The sequence below is a fragment of the Embiotoca jacksoni genome, unplaced genomic scaffold (genome assembly GCF_022577435.1).
Source record: "Embiotoca jacksoni isolate LCO1_2020_lvr unplaced genomic scaffold, fEmbJac1.0.p SCAF_56, whole genome shotgun sequence".
NCBI classification, from domain to species: domain Eukaryota; kingdom Metazoa; phylum Chordata; class Actinopteri; family Embiotocidae; genus Embiotoca; species Embiotoca jacksoni.
The window spans coordinates 342501-362254 of NW_027185410.1; the positions used below are offsets into that span (position 1 = coordinate 342501).

The following is a 19754-nucleotide window of genomic DNA, read 5'->3' on the forward strand; positions in this document are numbered from 1 at the left end:
AGGCTGTGGTCCCTGCAGCGCAGTAATCATGTCGGAGGGTCTTTATTTAGTTGGAGCATCGACTGCACTGCTTCCACTCCTCGGCTGCATGCTCGCTGAGACTCTTTGTAACTGCATGACAGAAGGAGGAACACGTGTATCACACTTGACAGACTCATTTCCAAAACAATTATTTATGTAAACTCTTTGGCACTTGAGTGATGCAGCAATAAGCTGAAGTGTAGAACAAACATATTATGAGCAACTGACTGTTTTCGTCCTGCTGTCAAAGTGAATTTTCAGAAGTTTCCAGAAGCTTTGTTCAAACGGAAACAAGGATGAACGAGTTCTGGACAGCTTGTTGTTTTTAATTTGATTTGTTTTTGTCAGTTTGACTGTCAAAACCGTCAATCAGTTGAATTCAGCTTAATACAATATCACAACACACAATATGCTCCACCAAACTGCTGCCATTTCATAGTTAAGAACTTTCTCCTACAATTAGCAAATTGTACCAACATTGTTGTATGATTAAATGAAGTTACTGATGCAAACTGAGTAGCATTGAATAGAAATGAAATGATCATATTGAGAGAAGATGAGAGGACTTCTGATAGACAGCAAGAGTAAAGAGAGAAAAGCAGAAGTTTTGGACCACCGGTGTCAGGACATACCGGGATTTACAAAAAACATGATATAAAGAAAATGAAATATTGATATTGTGTTAATTTAACATATATACAATAATAATCTTCATCATTCCAACACCAGCATTTACCCGCTTAACAATTTGTCCCCGTTAGTCGTGTTATTGCCGACTTACACTGAATACAACCAACAAGAATATTATCTTTCCCGCGTCGCTTCCATTGTGGTCGGTTCCAAGTCGGTATTTCAGAGCGAGAAAACACGGAGTTCTTCCACTTGTATAATTTTTACACGTTAGATCTCTGCACCATTGTTTAAGATACTAAGAGACAGAAATAGGTATACATACCATAGACATTCATGTCTCTGTTTGTTTTTATTGAAGTATTCCAAAAAGGAATGTTTCATAATAAATACATAAATATTTCTACCCACCACTTAGACCGATATAATTTGACTGCTTTATTCTCAAATGGAAGAAGAAGGCGTGCTGGGAAATAACAAGCTGGGAAACTGCATAACTTTTGAGATCAACGCAACCAAAATGACGGGTAGAAATTCCATTTATTTTTAATATAACATACAGTTCTGGAAAAAAATACAATAAATGAAAAAGGCAATGAGTCAAAACCATAATTATACGAGGTTTAAAGGTGGTGTATATATCTGTACAGATCACAGGCCGGTCACTTTCACCAGCTGATGAGTCTTCCTAAGCTGACAAACGTAAACAGAACATAATCACATGGAAACATGGGATGTTGTGACCCCAGTTCAGACAGATGAAGGAATATCCTCCTCAGATCCTTAGAAATGCTTCACACTGGCCCACCGCACATTCTCCTGCAGCGGAAAACACAGACGTGCTTATAATGCACATTTCTCCTTTTATGTAAAGAAGTGGTGAGCGGCTGACACCTTCCTCCGTCTCCAGCCGTCAGCCTGAAGTTTCAAGTGTTTTCACTCTGAGGAGAACCTTTTCTTCCACTCAAAAAACACCAACAATATGCAGTAAGAGCCGAAGAGTAATGGATCAGCGAGGAGAAAATCAGCGACTCTTCTCCAGATCGCAGTGCTCAACGCTGCTCATCAGCTTTAACTAAAGTCATCGTGATGCAACTTTCCTGTTTATGTAATACAAACGAGTGCGTGTCTGTGTGTGCAATGGATGTTGTGTGTTGACCTTCTCATGCTGGAATAACCTTTGTTAAAGAATTCAGAGAGTCACAGGACATTAAATCCAAACTGATAAAATGAATAGCTGAGAAATGCTGCAGGGGTGAAACAGGATCCTGTCGAGTCATCACATGTAAAGGAAATCATTTTTAAGAACAAGTTCCCAGCGGCTCATCAATCTTGCATGTAGGTGCTCTTTTCCAATTTTCTTTATGGCAGAAGTCGAATTTCATGTTTCATTCTAGGAATGCATTGAACTACAAAACGTCGTCTTCACTTACAGTTTAAGACGGACACAACTGCAAACATGAAGAACTGATAAGACGTATGTCAGCCACTAAAAGAAATGACATTTTGTCAAAATCACATTTTTTTGTAGATTTCTAACAGCATGTGCTGCACTGGAAATCAGTTGGTTTGGGAAAATCTAAAGTAAGACGGCGTATTGAGCTTAAAGTGAGACAGGCAACATGTTTACAGGCTTCACTTTGTGTCTGCAGCTAGTTTTACTCTCATGGTGTGTTCAGACCAAACGTGAAGCAAATGTTCGCCTCGTGTTACTCGCTCGAGTTTGGACGCTCAAGTTAAATATTTTCAACACGAATTCACGGACGTTCGTGCCTTCGCATCGACTTTCTATGTAATCGCTCCGCAGGAGTAGTTGGCTTCACGTTTGGTCTGAACACGGCTGTTTGCCTGGACTGTTCTCTCCAGAGGTGATCTAATAATGCATCAATAAACCCATATGACAGATGATGTATTATTACAGATACTGGAAAAACAAATGTGTTGGCATCATTGAGGCGTCTGAAACCTGGTGTGTATGTTGAGTTCAGTTCACGGAGCAGCAGGTGAACACATACAAACACATTCATGGAGACACAGCTTCACTGGATGTCACATGTTGGTTTTTTCAATTTACCTGCAGATTTCGAGAGTTTAACCTCTGACTTGTTGCCCACATTTGTTCAGTGATTCAACAAGGTTGCATGTGGTGACGACACACCAGTCTGCACACATTACACACACCGCAGGGTCAATGCTGTGTTGGGACGCATTCCTCCCATAAAAATCATCCAAGCTGTCTGCAGCTACACTGGTTGATGGTTTGTTCCTTCTCAGACCCTGATGAGAGGTTTCACTGCCTTGCCATTGCAAAGATGCCGTCATCCAGACCATAACGGTCGGGTGCTCGTCTCAGTCACCCGCTGGCTTGTTAACTGACGTTTTAAAGCCTCATGTTCGGCATTTCGGCCGTGGCCATCTTGTTATTTTTAAGCCAGAAGTGACCATGTTTGGACAAGCTGGGACGAACACTATGCCCCGCCCACCTATAGCACTGCACCTCAGCCATGTCAATTAAACCAGACACGCCCCCAAATATACCACCATTTGAGGCCTAATATCTAATTAAATATGGAATTATTTAACTCGTGAAGCCTTAATGAATGAATGAATGACTTGTGAGTTTGTATTGACAGAAGTTGAATGGGAGTCTATGGAGCCGGAGGCTTTTTGGAGCCGACCTCTAGTGGCACTCGCTGGTATTGCAGCTGAAGACACTTCTGGATCAGAACCATTTTACAGACCTGCTCACATCTCCTTCATCAGACAGGTTGAGAACGGGAACTTGTTAAATTGTCTTCTATATCTCAGACCTTGTTATTCCACCATTGTTATTCCCTTCCTCCATGAGTGCTCATACCTGTTGTGTGTTTTCCAGCATCTGAAGAAACAGCTGATTTAGGATTAAGAATAGAGTCATTATCACCTTATAAAACCAACTACCTCTGCAGCCATAAAACGTAGAACAGAAATTATAGGCAGCTTAAATTACGTAAATGCAGCTAGCTGGAAACTCATTCACCAAAACAACAGCTCATAAATGACCTTATATCATCAAGTTAACTGTTTCCAGACATTGAATTATTCTGATTTTGTTAAATAGATTCTGATTAGAGTAAATCAAGACAAAGTAAGAATCCTTCCAACAAGAACTCAGTTTCAGGCTGAATGAATGAAATGAAAAGGCAACTTGTATTGAAGCTCTCATCCTCCAGATATTTTAATGGTGGAAATGATTTCCCATTAATCAGCATACTGTAACAGTACGTCACCTGAAGTCGGAGTAAGATGTTTTTCCAACCTCAGATGCAGTAATGTGACGTTTTGCAGCTTGATGGCACAGACCACGGATGCTACACAGTATCACAGGCTGCTAATCCTCACAATCACATGCAGTCACTGACATTTTTGGATTTTCTCAGCTGCACAATAAAACGTATAAACTGAGATTTTATTTAGAAAGGTGAACAGTATTTCTGTTTATGTCTCGTGTATTGCTGTTTCCAAGGTGGAATACTTTTTAAATCAGGTGCACAACAAAGGAGCAAAACGTGATTTTTAAATGGAGGTCTCACCAATCAGCCTCAACATTAAACCCAATGGGAAGTTAATTATAAGATATTACAACAATCTTGTCTTCATACAGATTATAATCTTCGGTTCATGTTGATTTATTTGAATGCTCGTTTTGGAGACTGTCATTTGAAGTGCTGTTGAACTGTACTGGGCGACACTGAGAGGGTGTTCCTAATATTTTGTAAAGTTATTATATTTGCGCAAACTCAACATGCCGATAATCAACTAGTCCTGTCATGTGGGCGTGAATAATAGGAACGTATTAGTACCCATTTTCTTAATGGTCACGCTCGAATTGGCAAAAACCAAGAGACATTGAACATATCACATTTTTAACTTCATCGATCAGCTCGTCGTCATTCAGACATTCAGGTTTCTGACGTGAACATCAGAAGACTCTCGCTCATTCTGCATCAGAGCTGGACATGAAAAGATGTCCATCAATATCTGGTGTTTAACTGTTGACCAGCTGCAGCCTTCACAGTGAAGTCCGGTTTCGTTCTCCGGTCCGGTGCTGATGATGCTGCAGAGATGTTTATGTTACTGCAGACATGAGAGAAACATAAGTTGAGTGAGAGTGTGTGTGTGTGTGTGTGTGTGTGTGTGTGTGTGTGTGTGTGTGTGTGTGTGTGTGTGTGTGTGTGTGTGTGTGTCTCTCTCTAGATCAGACCGGGGCATTGTACAGCCCGCGGGCCACATCCGGCCCTTTGGCTGTCCCTGACCGGCCCGTGTGAGGTCAATGGTAAATTGGTAAATTAGGAATCAAACGTAAATAAGTGAACATCATGCATGTGTAACCCAGTTCAGCAGCCCAATTTACAGATGTTCCCTAAACATCTCACCGAGCGAGCTAGTGGTCTGAACCCCCCCCCCCCCCCCCCTCAGAACCACCACTCACCTACCGGAGACCCCGCAGCTACAACAGGTGCAGGAAGCAGATTAGGAGCAAAGTACGACATTTTGAGATTCCAAAGAGAGTGAATTGATCAGTTTTTCCAGAGAGCTACCTGCTGAGCATCAGGAGCTGTGGAGGGAGAAGTTCTCACCGGGATGAACTCCATCGGGCGTTTCTTCCCCACTAAGTTACTACCTGAGGTTAACTTGTTATAACTAAGTTGTGTCAGAGAATTGTGAGTAATTTACCTTGAGGAACATAGCAAAGTAAAAACCAGTCTTTAATTCAGTAAATTATAAACCCTCATTAAGACTTGAATCATTAGTTCTATGTGTTTTGTGGGCTGGAGGTGTCATTGCTCTTATATATATATATGTATATACGTATATATAAATATATACGTATATATACCTAACCCTTCTCTCACTGAACAAAAGCAAATAACTGAAAAACTCAAATGAGGTTTGATCTTTTATATACTGCAAAAATATGCTCATTTTCAAAATCTTTTTTGTGAATGTTGATTGAATAGTGATATAATGTTGATGTTTTTAAAATGCTTGCACCACATTTTAATAGCCTAATTGTAACATCTTCTACTACCAGTAGCAGCTAATATAAACCATACAATTTACTGCTTTTCATAAAGAGATCAAATTAATATTGAGCAGAATTGAGTTCAGCCTGTTGGTCCGGCCCTCCACAACAGTCCCAGTTTCTCATGAGGCCCCGTGGGAAAATGAATTGCCCACCCCTGGTCCAGAAGATCCCACAGGTCTCCTCGACTCACCTCTGATTAGTTTCTGTCACCACATCAATGTTTTCCTCGTTCTTCTTCGTTGGTCTTCCTGATGGATCTGATCTCTGATCTCTGATCTCAATGAAACAGGAAGACAGACGTCAGCTGGCTGTGAAGCAGCGTTGGACTTCTTCTCTTTAGATTTCAATGGCCAGCAGATCTGCAGATGAACTATTGATTTAACAACCACCACTGAGACTTTAAAAAGTCATCAACTAAAACTTTAATGAAACCTAATAATGTAGTAACTATATTTCACTATGAACATAATAACGTACATACAGACAGTTTGTTGTGTTTTCAATGATGATCTTCTTCCAGTAGTTTGAGTGTTTGTCATGTCTGTGGAGGAAGTGAGACGAGCCTCCATCCTACCATAACGATGTCTGTCTGTCAGTTACATGTTCCTGTCCTTCTGCTTCGTAGCTGTTTCTAATCACTTTCTTGGATGGAGGAAATTCACATCTGACACCAGAAATGATTTCCTTAATCAAACGAGACAGCTGAGCTCAGAGATGTGGCCGATATTAAAGGAAAAAAAGTGAATAAATAGACAAATCTCACAGATAGCAGACAGCCATGTACAGTATGATACATTTCATTTTAAAGCCTCCGTATGAATCTCTGCTGTCTCCTGTGGGTGGATCAGAACCCACTGAAAAGAACTTGATGTCCTGCAGGCTCCAAGAAGTTCCCCTCCTCCACCTCGGTCCGGGTTGTTTGGCTCCACTAGAGTTCAACTTGGTTTGAAAGACTTTCCAGAAAGCAGCTTCTACAGAGACCGTGTTGACTGAGGCTGCTTCATTAAAGTGAAAACCCTCGTTACGATCAGGCCGGACTCACACCGGTCCGCGGTCAGGATGGAGGCTGGATGATGGATGTGAGCTCACCGCTGCTGCTGCTGCTGACCCGTCACGCAGAGAAGCAGCCGGCAAGTCGGCGACCGCATCATCATCCAGCGCCGGAGGCTGCAGCGCGGCGAGGGGAGCCGGGTTCTGTGGCGCCGCAGCGGGAACTTTGTCAGTGACGGAATGAGGCCAATCCCTCCTCTGGTGCATGTACACGGATTAATAATACAGCACACAGCAGCATCACATCCAGCTGTACACAAGGAGAGGAGAAAAAACATACAACCCCAGGGAGGGAAGATGGTGTGTTTCTGTCACTTTGTTTTGTCTCATTCAGCATCTGCATACAGCTGTGCATGAGGACAGTGCAAACAACTTCAGTCACACACAAACCTAAGGGTTAGACATTTTAAGCAAAAATGATATTTGATAATCAGTCTGAACTCTTCGACTACTCTTCTCAGGCTCAAAAAACGCCGTCCAACTTCTGAAACCGCCTCGGACGGAGCTGGAGGAAAAAACATGTTTTCAGCTTCATCTTTCTTCGTTTTCGCTGCACGACCAACATCCTGCTGTCTGTTGAGTCGCTCTGATGACTGTCCACACCTGTGGTAGATTTATGTTAGCTCGACCTGCACCTCATCCTCTTTTATTTTGAAGGAGTTCCACTCTGAACTTTCTGACGACTGTCGTGTTCCTCCATCGGGACATCTAATCTCACAGAGACACAGTTTCACCTTCCAGCCTCCAGAACCTGATGGCGGCGCGTTCCTCTTCTTCGTGTGATGTTTTCATTGCCGGCTGGCAGACAGCTTTTAGGGGCATTACCGCCACCTTCTGACGGGACAAACAGGCACCGGTGAAAACGTTGGAAATAAGGAGGAACGATAGTCACAGATACGAGTAGATGTTTTTGTATTTGAATGACTATTGTAATATTTTAATATGACCCCTCCCTTGTCTGGGTTGTCCCGTAGCCTTCGACTCAGACAGTCTGAGCCATGTTGCATTTCGTACCCCAACGACAAGAACAAACATCCAAACTGATAAAAGGCTTCACATCACATTTTGGAGTGTAAAAATCTTTCCTGGAAATCTTTCGACAACGTTGACTAGATTCTATTAACGTGTCCCCATTTCTGAATGTAAAAAAGAAAAGCAGTGCGTTGCAGAGATTCATACTGGAAGCAACAGCGTTCTTTAAATGGGTCGGTTTTGGTTATAGCTGCTGCTCCCTCCACCTGTTACCACACTCAGCATCATGGTGTTGTCCTCCACCTGTTGCAGCTTGAATCAGACCTAACAACAATAACACTGGAGTTCACCTGGAGCTCAACTTTTGGATCCAATCAGAAATCTTTGATTTTCCAGTTGCTTTTTTCAACATTTGCGACGTAGTTTGCAGAGATTCATGTTGTTTTTCTGGGGCACAACTTTCTTGTCAAGAATAATAAATGATGATTCTTTTGAACTGTTACCTAATGAATAACGAGTCACGTGTAGTCACTCACTATGATAACAAGCATGCTGCACATTACATAAATAGCTGAAAATATTTTAGTTCTAATCTTTTTATTTGATTTTCTGAACTTATAGAAATGTGGGTTAAAAGTTGAATAAATGACTGCTAAAAAAAGTAATGCAGCTTCACAAAATAGACAGTCTACAATACAGATAAGGGCTAAAAAATAAGTTCTTTAAATAATATTAATTCAACACGTTATACACAAAGGTCCTCAGAAGACTGCGTATCCTGTCAATTCCGGTTTTGCCATTTCTTCCGGTCAGTCTACATGAGGTTTGTTTTGATGATGAGAGAAGTAGAAGAGTCTTCTTAGCTGGAAACCAGGAGTTATTTCTATTGATGAATTTTTTTGCTGTAATGACTTCAGCAGAGCTTCGATTGAGGAGCAATCACAATAAGTTTTAAAAATTCCAAAGTACTGTCAATATTGCCAAGATTGTTTGAATTTGCATTAATTATTGCGATTGTGATCTTGTGGAGGGTCCATTACCTAAAACCCACCAGGAGCTCCATTAAGCTTTAACTTGCTGTTATCTGAAGAAGGATTGTCTCTTTTTCAACTCATATAAACAATGTGTCACTATGCGCTGACTCAGCACAACTCTCCATGGAACAATGAGTCAGTGCTTTGGTTTCATCACACACACTGACTACTGTAATTCAATCCTGGCAGGCTTCCCCAACAAATTTATTCACCAACTTGATCTTCTCCAGAGCTGCAGCAGGAAAAATTACTCATAACGTCCCCCGATCATTTCACAGCTCTGCTTATTCTACCTCCCTGGTTCTCCTGTGTCACAACAGATTAACTTTAAAATCGATTTATTAATATTTAAACAACTTTCTTCTATCTCCCAAACCTCCTTCAAACCGACACTCCCTCCTGCTGCCTGCAGTTTTCATCAGCAGGTTTCCTGTCACCGAGCCATCAACCGGAGCAGGCCGGGTGAAAGGCTGCTCCCTGCTGCTCCCACACATCAGCACACTGGACCATGTGACTGATTCTTCAGCTTTTAAACTGGCTCACTCACCTTAACTGCATTGTTGGTGGAGGCATTGGTTTGGGGGGGTGACTGTCCTTTTTTATTTTAATTTTTTTACATAAAAGATATATACTTTCGTAGCCTAATGATGCAGTTTGTGTCCTCATGGTGAGGCCACACAATAAATGTGAACTTCTGATGTACATGCGTGTGTCCAGTGTTAGCAGACTAGTGACAAAATGCCATTAAATAAAATGCTTTATCATTATTACAAAAAAAAAAAAGGTAGATGTAGATTATAAGAAAGTGGCGGATATTCTCTTTAGTTGACGTATTTCTATATTATCTTTAATGTAATACTTGTTTTTTGCTGGCTGTAGTAAAAGAGGTCAAATCAATTCACAATTCTTTCCTCTAATTGGCACATTGTTTAAAATTGTTGATGTTTTTCATAACCAAGGTGAGTCTCATTTAAATGTGCTGCCACATTTATACCAGTTGCGTCTCCAGGGGGCTTTGGGAAACACTGCCTGCACAATAAGAGGATCAAACTAAATTCATCATGCATTCATATTACTAGAGCTGCAGACAAAGATCCTGTAACCTAAAAAGAAATACTGATTATACATGCTTCTTTATTTTGTTATTCGTGTTTGTTATTCATATGATTCAAGCTGAATCTGATCACACAGCATGCTGGGAGAGTTTCAATAGGCCACCAGTCCTCCACATAACACAGACACACTCATGTTGGTAGAATTTAAAGGCTCCACAACATGTGACTGTTTCAGCTCGTTATCTATGTAACATCCATTGATGTATGAATTATTACTTTTTTTTTTATCAATTAGATGGTTGATATTTTAGTTTAAATGAGAGAAAAGAGAATGTACTAATATTAGATATATTTGTGATTTAATTAGTTCATTATTAAAGTAGCTGTTCTGGTCAATTGACTAATCAATCAATCAATAAAACGATGCATCTTTGCAACACGTGATCCAGCCTTCCTTTGACTGCTCTTTCCATGCAGCTGTGTCTTCTCTGTCTTTTCATCAGTTCATCAGTCTCTGTGTCTCTGGATGTGTTTGCAGGAGGTCGGCTGTGATCGCCAGCTGGACAGCGGTGCCAGGGAGGATAACTGCGGCGTCTGCGGCGGCGATGGCTCCACATGCCGGCTGGTACGAGGACAGGCGCTCCCCCACCTGACACCAGAACAACGTAGGTACCGGACCGCCACACGGCACATTCTGCTCTGTGGAACAAACGTTCTCAGTTCAAATCAACGTTATGTGCTTGTACATGCGAGACCATCGAAGACACTCTGAAGCAGAGTGAACGTAACTCCAGAAGTTGATTGTTTAACAATTTTCAGGAGTCAACCTGAACTCTTTGGGAGTTAAAACAAGAGGAGTCAAATTCAACTTTTACTTTGATTTGTTTTAATGTGTTAACAGTCAACACTTAAAAGTATGTTTTATGACCTTATGGAGTTAATATTTCATCACTCTATAAAGGTTTTAGGTAACATTGATTACAAATTAACAACACATTCATCACAAATATATATTAACAAAATATATAGTATGCAGTGTGATTATAAGCAGTGTGATTGTGTGATTATATGAAGTGTGATTATATGCAGTGTGATTGTGTGATTATATGAAGTGTGATTATATGCAGTGTGATTGTGTGATTATATGAAGTGTGATTATATGCAGTGTGATTATATGCAGTGTGATTGTATGCAGTGTGATTGTGTGATTATATGAAGTGTGATTATATGCAGTGTGATTATATGCAGTGTGATTGTATGCAGTGTGATTGTGTGATTATATGAAGTGTGATTATAAGCAGTGTGATTGTGTGATTATATGAAGTGTGATTATATGCAGTGTGATTGTGTGATTATATGCAGTGTGATTATATGCAGTGTGATTGTGTGATTATATGCAGTGTGATTATAAGCAGTGTGATTGTGTGATTATATGAAGTGTGATTATATGCAGTGTGATTGTGTGATTATATGCAGTGTGATTATATGCAGTGTGATTGTGTGATTATATGCAGTGTGATTGTGTGATTATATGCAGTGTGATTATATGCAGTGTGATTGTGTGATTATATGCAGTGTGATTGTGTGATTATATGCAGTGTGATTATATGCAGCGTGATTGTGTGATTATATGCAGTGTGATTGTGTGATTATATGCAGTGTGATTATATGCAGTGTGATTGTGTGATTATATGCAGTGTGATTGTGTGATTATTTGCAGTGTGATTATATGCAGTGTGATTGTATGATTATATGCAGTTTGATTGTGTGATTGTGTGATTATATGCAGTGTGATTATATGCAGTGTGATTGTGTGAGTATATATAGTATGATTATATGCAGTGTGATTGTGTGAGTATATATAGTATGATTATATGCAGTGTGATTGTGATTATATGCAGTGTGATTATATACAGTGTGATTGTGTGATTATATGAAGTGTGATTATATACAGTGTGATTGTGTGATTATATGAAGTGTGATTATATACAGTGTGATTATATGCAGTGTGCGGTGTGGTTTTAAATCATAGCCCTGTTTTACATATCATTGTGTCTTCATTGAAATCTTCCAAAACGACATGTTTCAACATTAATTAGGTTGCTTTATTCTCAAAAGTTACAAGGAAATAACTAAGGCATGCTGGGAAATGCTAATACAGAAACAAAGCTGCACAGTAAACACCAGGAGATGCGTTGAATCGTGTTCCTGCGAATGAACACCTAAATATTACTCCACCAAAGAGTCTCTGAACACAAGATGTAGTTTATTTCCTCTCCAGAAATTTGCTGTGCAGTTTCGAAACAATGTCTTCCTTCACTTCCATTTCTGAGCTCCATGTTGTCCAAGCTAATCCTGAGCCCTCAACACAGTGGGTTTTAAATCTGAAATACCTGCAAACCTCTTTCCTCATTCCAAATGTGAATAAATCCGTGACCTTCTGGCCATCTTCAAATGGCTCCGCCCCTCGACTCAGTTCAGGCCCAGTAACTCTCTGCTGGTTTCATATCTGTAGACAAAACATGCAGTGTATCCACCCAGCCTCCGGCAGCCATGTTGGCTTCAGTCGGCTCTCCTCTCACTGCCTCCAGCTTTTATTTATCACGGCTAGACTGTCAGAAGTCCATCTGGCGAAACCAATCCACCCGCTAGCAGATGGAGCATCACCATTCACGCAGCAAGGACTTTTATTTTTTGTCATAAATCTGTTCTTTTGGTATTTTCCTGAGATTTGGTTTCTGTCTACTGATAAAACACAGTGCATATCAGGAAGATCTGAGCAGAAAATGTGTGTTTGAAAATGATATTTAATCAGTTTCCATATTAGTTTTAAAACAACAACACTGGCATTTATCGCTCAGTCTGTCAGGAGAGATTAGATGGAAAAATACTGGAGAAATCAGAATTTAGTGCTTGCTGTAATTTTCTAAATATAGCTAGATAAAAAATAAATACATACATACTCAATGTTCACTTAATATTTTGCTTTGAGTAAAAAAAACAAAAAGATGCATGTGACTTTCTATTTGTTCTTTAAACATTGTCTCCTATTGTGTGCACCGTTTTCCAAACTGTGTTTCTATGCTGCTTAATAATTAATATGCGGCTTAATAAAGTCACAGCTAGGTAGCTATCTATCTATCTATCTATCTATCTATCTATCTATCTATCTATCTATCTATCTATCTATCTATCTATCTATCTATCTATCTATCTATCTATCTATCTATCTATCTATCTATCTATCTATCTATCTATTATATTATATATCTATCTATTATGGACATTGAACTGCTAGCCGTGGGGATGCGCCCGTATTATTTGCTGAGGGAGTTCACGTCTGCCATTGTTATGCCATGGATGCATACAGTACTACTGCCCTTCCCCCCCTTGGTGGATCAGACCACAACCTGGTCCTGCTGACACCCAAGTATGTTCCTCTGGTGTCCACCTGGTCCTGTGACCACCAGGACTGTGAGGAGGTGGACACAGGAGGCTAAAGACGCCCTGCAGGACTGCTTTGAGTCCACGGACTGGGATGTGCTGTGTGGACCACATGGGGAGGACATCAACAGCATGACAGACTGTATCACAGAATGCATTAAATTCTGTGAACACACCACCGTACCATCCCGGACTGTACACTGCTTCCCCAACAATAAGCCGTGGATCACCAGTGACCTGAAAGTTCTTCTTAATAAGAAGAAAGCAGCCTTCAGGTCTGGGGACAGGGAGGAGCTCAGGAGAGTGCAGCGCCACCTGAAGGAGAAGATGAGGGAGTGCAAGGACTCCTACAGGAGGAAGCTGGAGGCCAAACTCCAGCAGAACAACGTGAGGGAGGTGTGGACCAGTATGAAGGACATTACTGGGTTCAAGGGGAGAGAGAGACAACCAGGGGGAACCTGGAGAGGAACAACCAGGGGGAACCTGGAGAGGAACAACCAGGGGGAACCTGGAGAGGAACAACCAGGGGGAACCTGGAGAGGAACAATCAGGGGGAACCTGGAGAGGAACAACCAGGGGGAACCTGGAGAGGAACAATGAGCTAAACTGTTTCTTCAACAGGTTTAGTTCACCACTCTCATCTGTCTCCTCCACACCTTACACCTCCCAAACACTTCTGCTGCCTCCCCCCTTCCCCCTCTGTCCTCCCCTGGTGAGCTGCATGGACACAGAGCCCTCAACTTCAAAGGGCTCTTCCACCATCGATGCCATGACCCCCCCTTCCACCCTCTCTGTGACGACTGGCCAGGTTAGGAGACAGCTGGAGAGACTCCACCAGCCCAAGGCTGCAGGACCTGACGGCATCAGCCCCGGGGTCCTGAAGACCTGACGGCATCGGCCCCGGGGTCCTGAAGACCTGACGGCATCAGCCCCGGGGTCCTGAAGACCTGATGGCATCGGCTTAGAATCACTTTCTTTGATTTCTCCAGTGCATTTAACACCATCCAACCACTGCTACTGAGTGAGAAGCTGCAGGTGGTGGGGAGGGGTGGGAAGTGGGGTGGCGGGGGGTTGGACACGTCCACCGTCTCCTGGATCAGTGACTACCTGATAGGCAGACCACAGTTTGTCCGTCTGGGCAGTGTGCTGTCTGATACGGTGGTCAGACTTAACAAACTGGTTAAGAAGGCCGGCTCCATCATCGGCTACAAACTGGACAGTCTGGAAAAGGTGGTGGAGAGGAGGACGCTGAACAAACTATTATCCATATTGGATAATCCTGACCACCCTCTCCACCTGCTGCAGGGACAGAGGAGGACGTTCTCCAAAAGACTCCTCCAGCTCCGCTGTCACAAGGACAGATGCAGGAGATCATTCCTGATACAGGAGATCATTCCAGATACAGGAGATCATTCCACATACAGGAGATCATTCCAGATACAGGAGATCATTCCACATACAGGAGATCATTCCAGATACAGGAGATCATTCCACATACAGGAGATCATTCCAGATACAGGAGATCATTCCACATACAGGAGATCATTCCTGATACAGGAGATCATTCCAGATACAGGAGATCATTCCTGATACAGGAGATCATTCCAGATACAGGAGATCATTCCTGATACAGGAGATAATTCCAGATACAGGAGATCATTCCAGATACAGGAGATCATTCCTGATACAGGAGGTCATTCCTGTCCACCACAATAAGACTGTACAATAACTCCTCTCTGGCAAAATCCATCACACAACAATAACACTGTTGGTTGTCTGTTTTCTTGTTTGTTTAAATCTTTGCACTATTGTTTAGTTAGTTTTAATTTAATTTAATTATTCTATTTTATTTGATTCTATTTATTGTACATACTGTGCCTTTTTATATTTAATATTTTACTGTTGTTTTATTGCTTTCCTGTACCGATAATGCTGCTGTAGTGAAAAAAATGTTCCCCTTGTGGGATTAATAAAGTAACTATCTATCTATCTATCTATCTATCTATCTGTCTATCTGTCTATCTGTCTGTCTGTCTGTCTGTCTGTCTATCTATCTATCTATCTATCTATCTATCTATCTATCTGTCTATCTGTCTATCTGTCTGTCTGTCTGTCTGTCTGTCTATCTATCTATCTATCTGTCCATCTATCTGTCCATCTATCTGTCCATCTATCTGTCCATCTATCTATCTATCTATCTATCTATCTATCTATCTGTCTATCTGTCTATCTGTCTGTCTGTCTGTCTGTCTGTCTATCTATCTATCTATCTATCTATCTATCTATCTATCTATCTATCTATCTATCTATCTATCTATCTATCTATCTATCTATCTATCTATCTATCTATCTGTCCATCTATCTGTCCATCTATCTGTCCATCTATCTGTCCATCTATCTGTCCATCTATCTATCTATCTATCTGACAGCAAATATGCACACCAGAGTTACTGGCTCCTGGGCAGAGTGACTGTATCTGATGTTGTAAATTAAACTGCTTTGGCATGCTTTGGGGAGCAGAAATGAACATGGCTGGATCCCCTGAAAAAGACCTATGTTAGAAATCACAGCCAGCGACCATGTAAATACATTTTCTGGCTTTTAATTTGTGGAAACCCAAACGTTCCCTTCTTTGAGGCCTAATATCTACTTAGTTATGGAATTATGCGCATGATTAAGGCATTTTCACAGCACTGTGCATGGACCTTCAGAAAGCCTGGAGATCTAGAAGGGATTCAGTCCATGCAGCCCACTCTTTGATAAAAGGACCTCTGCATTAAGTAACAGAGGCTGTGATCACGTTACTTCTTGTTCTGTCCTCTCGTGGCAGAAGAAGGGACTCGACAATCTGAATATATCATTCAGCATTAATGCTTCCTTCCAGATGTTCAAGCTACCCATGCCGTGTGCACTGATGCATCCCTGTACCATCACAGATGCTGGTTTCAGAACTGAGCTGATAACAAGCTGGATGGTCCCTCTCCTCTTTAACCCGGAGGATGCAGCGTCCATGATTTCCAAACAGAATCTCAGATTGTGATCCATCAGACCTCAGGACAGTTGTCCACTTCACCTCAGTCCATCTTCAATGATCTCGGTCCAGAGAAGGCGGCGGTGTTTCTGGATCATGTTTCTATCTGGTTTCTTCTTTGGAGAGTTTTAACCTGCATTTGTGGACGCAGCGATGAACTGTGTTCACAGATGATGGTTTTCACAAGTGTTCCTGAGCCCATGCAGTGATTTCCACTCCAGAATAGTGTGTTTTTAATGCAGTGCTGCCTGAGGGCCCGAAGATCACCACCATCCAATATTGGTTTTCAGCCTTGTCCCTTGTGTTCTGAGATTTCTCCAGATTCTCTGAATCTTTTAATGATATTATGAACCGTAGATGATGAAATCCACTAATTCTTTGTAGTTTTATGTTGATGAAAATTATTCTCAGATTGTTGAACTATTTTCCCAAAGTCTTTCACAGAGTGGTGAACCTCTCCCCATCTTCACTGCTGAGAGACTGAAATGCTCTTTTTATACTCAATCATGTTACCAATCTGTTGCCATAGTAACTTCATTAGTTGTGTGTGTTGTTTTTTAGCATTATACAACTTTTCCAGTCTTTTGTTGACCCTGTCCCGATTTTTTGGAGCACATATTTTTCATAAAACAATAACATTTCTAAGTTTCAACATTTGATTTGTTGTCTTTTTTCTATTTTCAATAAAAAATGGGTTTATGTTTTGGAACTCATCGCATTCTGTTTTTGCATGTTTGCACATTTTACACATCGTCCCAACTTTTTTGGAAGAGGGAGTAAAAGTCAAAAGAATTTCCAAAGTGGTTTGGAGATAAAAACAAGATATTCTAAATTGAATCAACTTGAGAATTAACAAAGTTAAATATTTACATGAAGTCAAAGAGAAGATTAGTTGATTTTAATACATTTGTGTATGATGTGATGCAGTGAGTCAGGATTCATCTTCCAGGCAATATGGATATTTGTATTTCAAGGAGATATATCTAATACATGTGGAGACATTTAATTAAAACGCAAAAATATGGTGCTCATGTAAAAACCTGCTGCGGGGACTTAAAGAGTGTCAGTAAATAAATTAATATCAATTCATCCCATCTGGACTAAAGCAGCGGATCTACCGACCAACACCGATATCCCCACAGCTAGTGCGGCTAAAATCCTGTCCTCAACCATCACATTATGTTGCTAAGAGCTTGTTTTCAAAACTTCAAAACTTCACGCGTCTGTTTATGTCTTGATTCCATGACACATACCGTTAAAGGTTTTAGCATGCTTGTTCTGTCCCATAATACTTCTGCTCGGGTTACTCTGTGTGTCTCTGAAATGGGCTTGGCGCTGTGAAGTGACCTGAAGTGTGACTTGTGGCCAGCGTTCATTGTATCCCAGGAGGGGGGAATCTGTAAAGCTGCCTTCAACAAGGATCAGAGTTTCCTGGCCATAACAACTCAACCTGCCGGATTCATTTGTGTGTTTTCCATTCACTTTTTATAATTTTCAGTCTCCAGCTTTGATGTCCCAAAAGAAGAGAGCTGATCCAGTAAACCAATCACGATGGTTTAGGTTTACCTTGGTAACTAAGTATATTTACAGACTCACAGAGTATCACCTTTGTTTCTCATCATACATTATTCATGTCTCCACTATTTATCAGTCGTTGCATTTGGAATATAAATTGGCTGCATTTCCCCAAAGCATTAGTTTACAGATCCAGCAGCTTCATGTGAAATGAGCTCATAGCTTTTTATCTATGTTTCATTTACCTCATTTATTTTGAAGCTCACTCTAAAAAAAAAAAATTTTTTAAATGTGGCTTTATATTTAATCTGTATTTTAGTGCACAGAAAAAAAAAGAATGCAAATGGCTGCAGCTGAATTTATTTCATTGCTCCTATAAATTTAAAGCGTTGCAGATGCAGTTTTCAAGCATAATTATGTTACAGGGCCGAGTTGAGTGGCCGGCTGCCAGAGCCGCTTAATTGTTTGAGCTCGGCTGCCATTCGTTGCCAGAGGAAAAACGAACTTTCATTAAATGCAGAAAATAGAATTAACACTCTATTTGTCTATAAAGGTTTCACCTCATTATAACACCTCATCCCTTTAACCAAAGAGGGAGAAACACCTCCACTGTGAAAAGTCAGGAAGTCTATTTTTCTTGCTGAAATCTAGAAATCCTTCCACAGCAATAAATACCTTTAATAGTTTAGCTGCGTGCTGTTTGTGCACACTGTGACCATGACCTCACAGCGTACACAGGAGAGCCTCATGATTGACTAGTTAGCGAGGCTCACTGACGTTTAACGGCACACATGTGGATGTTATTTAGATCTGCAGAGGTGATCAGTGCTGCTGTTGCAATTGTAAAGCAGGCAGATTTAGGGATGCCAGCAGTTGTAGTGGTGGTCCGCTTAAGTCAGCGCTCCCAAAACAGCAAGAGGCCATTACCACAGGCAGGAAGTACTTTGTGTGGGAGTCGTTTTCCTTTAAGTGAGGCAGTTCAGTGCAAGTCAGGAATAAATGCTGCACTCTGTTTCATACTGTTTATACATGTTATCACACCTGAGATCTGCTGCAAAATAAGATCTGACGGTTTTCACTTCAGGGCTGCGTGACACACTGACAACATGACTGACTAGATACTGAAAAGGTAAATACATCTTTACTCCTCCTCCTCCTCCTGAGTGTAAGCAGTCTGTGAAAACATCATTTTACTGTCTCATCTTCAGATCCGTCTCTTCTGTCCTTAACGATAGCTAAAGCTCAGAAGCCAAAGAAAACTAAGACGAAAAGACATATGAGATCCGACCAGCAGAGATTAATATTTGTGGCTGAGTGTAAATTAAAGTCGCTTAAATATCGTCTGGATTTGACCTGATTAGGAGCCCCTTAAAAAAAGAGGGTGCAAGTAGAAATGGGGCCCACAAAGAAGCTTCTCTACAAGTTTCTGATGCCAGATTATAATCACAAACACACGATGAGAAACTGAACATTTAAAAAAGTATTTGTTATTTTCTCCTTTTCAGTCATTGTCTCTTTACTGAAATGAATAAAACAACATAAATCCAATGCTAATACTATAATACTGTGCAGAATACAAATGAAGCATGACACAACCTGATCATGTGATTCATCTGTGAAGTGTTGAGGTGGTGACATCATCAAATCTGAAGTTGAAGAGTTTATGGGATTGTTGTTGTGATTGTTGTTGTGATTATTGTTGTGATTATTGTTGTGACTGATGTTGTGATTGTTGTTGTGACTGATGATGTCATTATTGTTGTGATTGTTGTTGTGACTGATGATGTGACTGCTGTTGTGATTGTTATTGTGATTGTTGTAGTGATTGTTGTAGTGATTGTTGTAGTGACTGCTGTTGTGACTGATGTTGTGGTTGTTGTTGTGGTTGTTGTAGTGATTGCTGTAGTGACTGATGTTGTGACTGATGTTGTGAC

General features: G+C 40.9%; 1 protein-coding gene across 3 annotated transcripts in view; it reads left to right on the forward strand.

The window, feature by feature from the left end:
• Positions 1 to 19754, forward strand: part of adamtsl3 (ADAMTS-like 3) — a 190935-nt gene that overhangs the window by 104071 nt on the left and 67110 nt on the right. For all 3 annotated transcript variants that reach the window (XM_069172923.1, XM_069172924.1, XM_069172925.1), the window contains exon 7: positions 10369 to 10495. In XM_069172923.1, coding sequence (XP_069029024.1) covers positions 10369 to 10495 — 127 coding nt within the window. The remainder of the gene's footprint in view (positions 1 to 10368; positions 10496 to 19754) is intronic.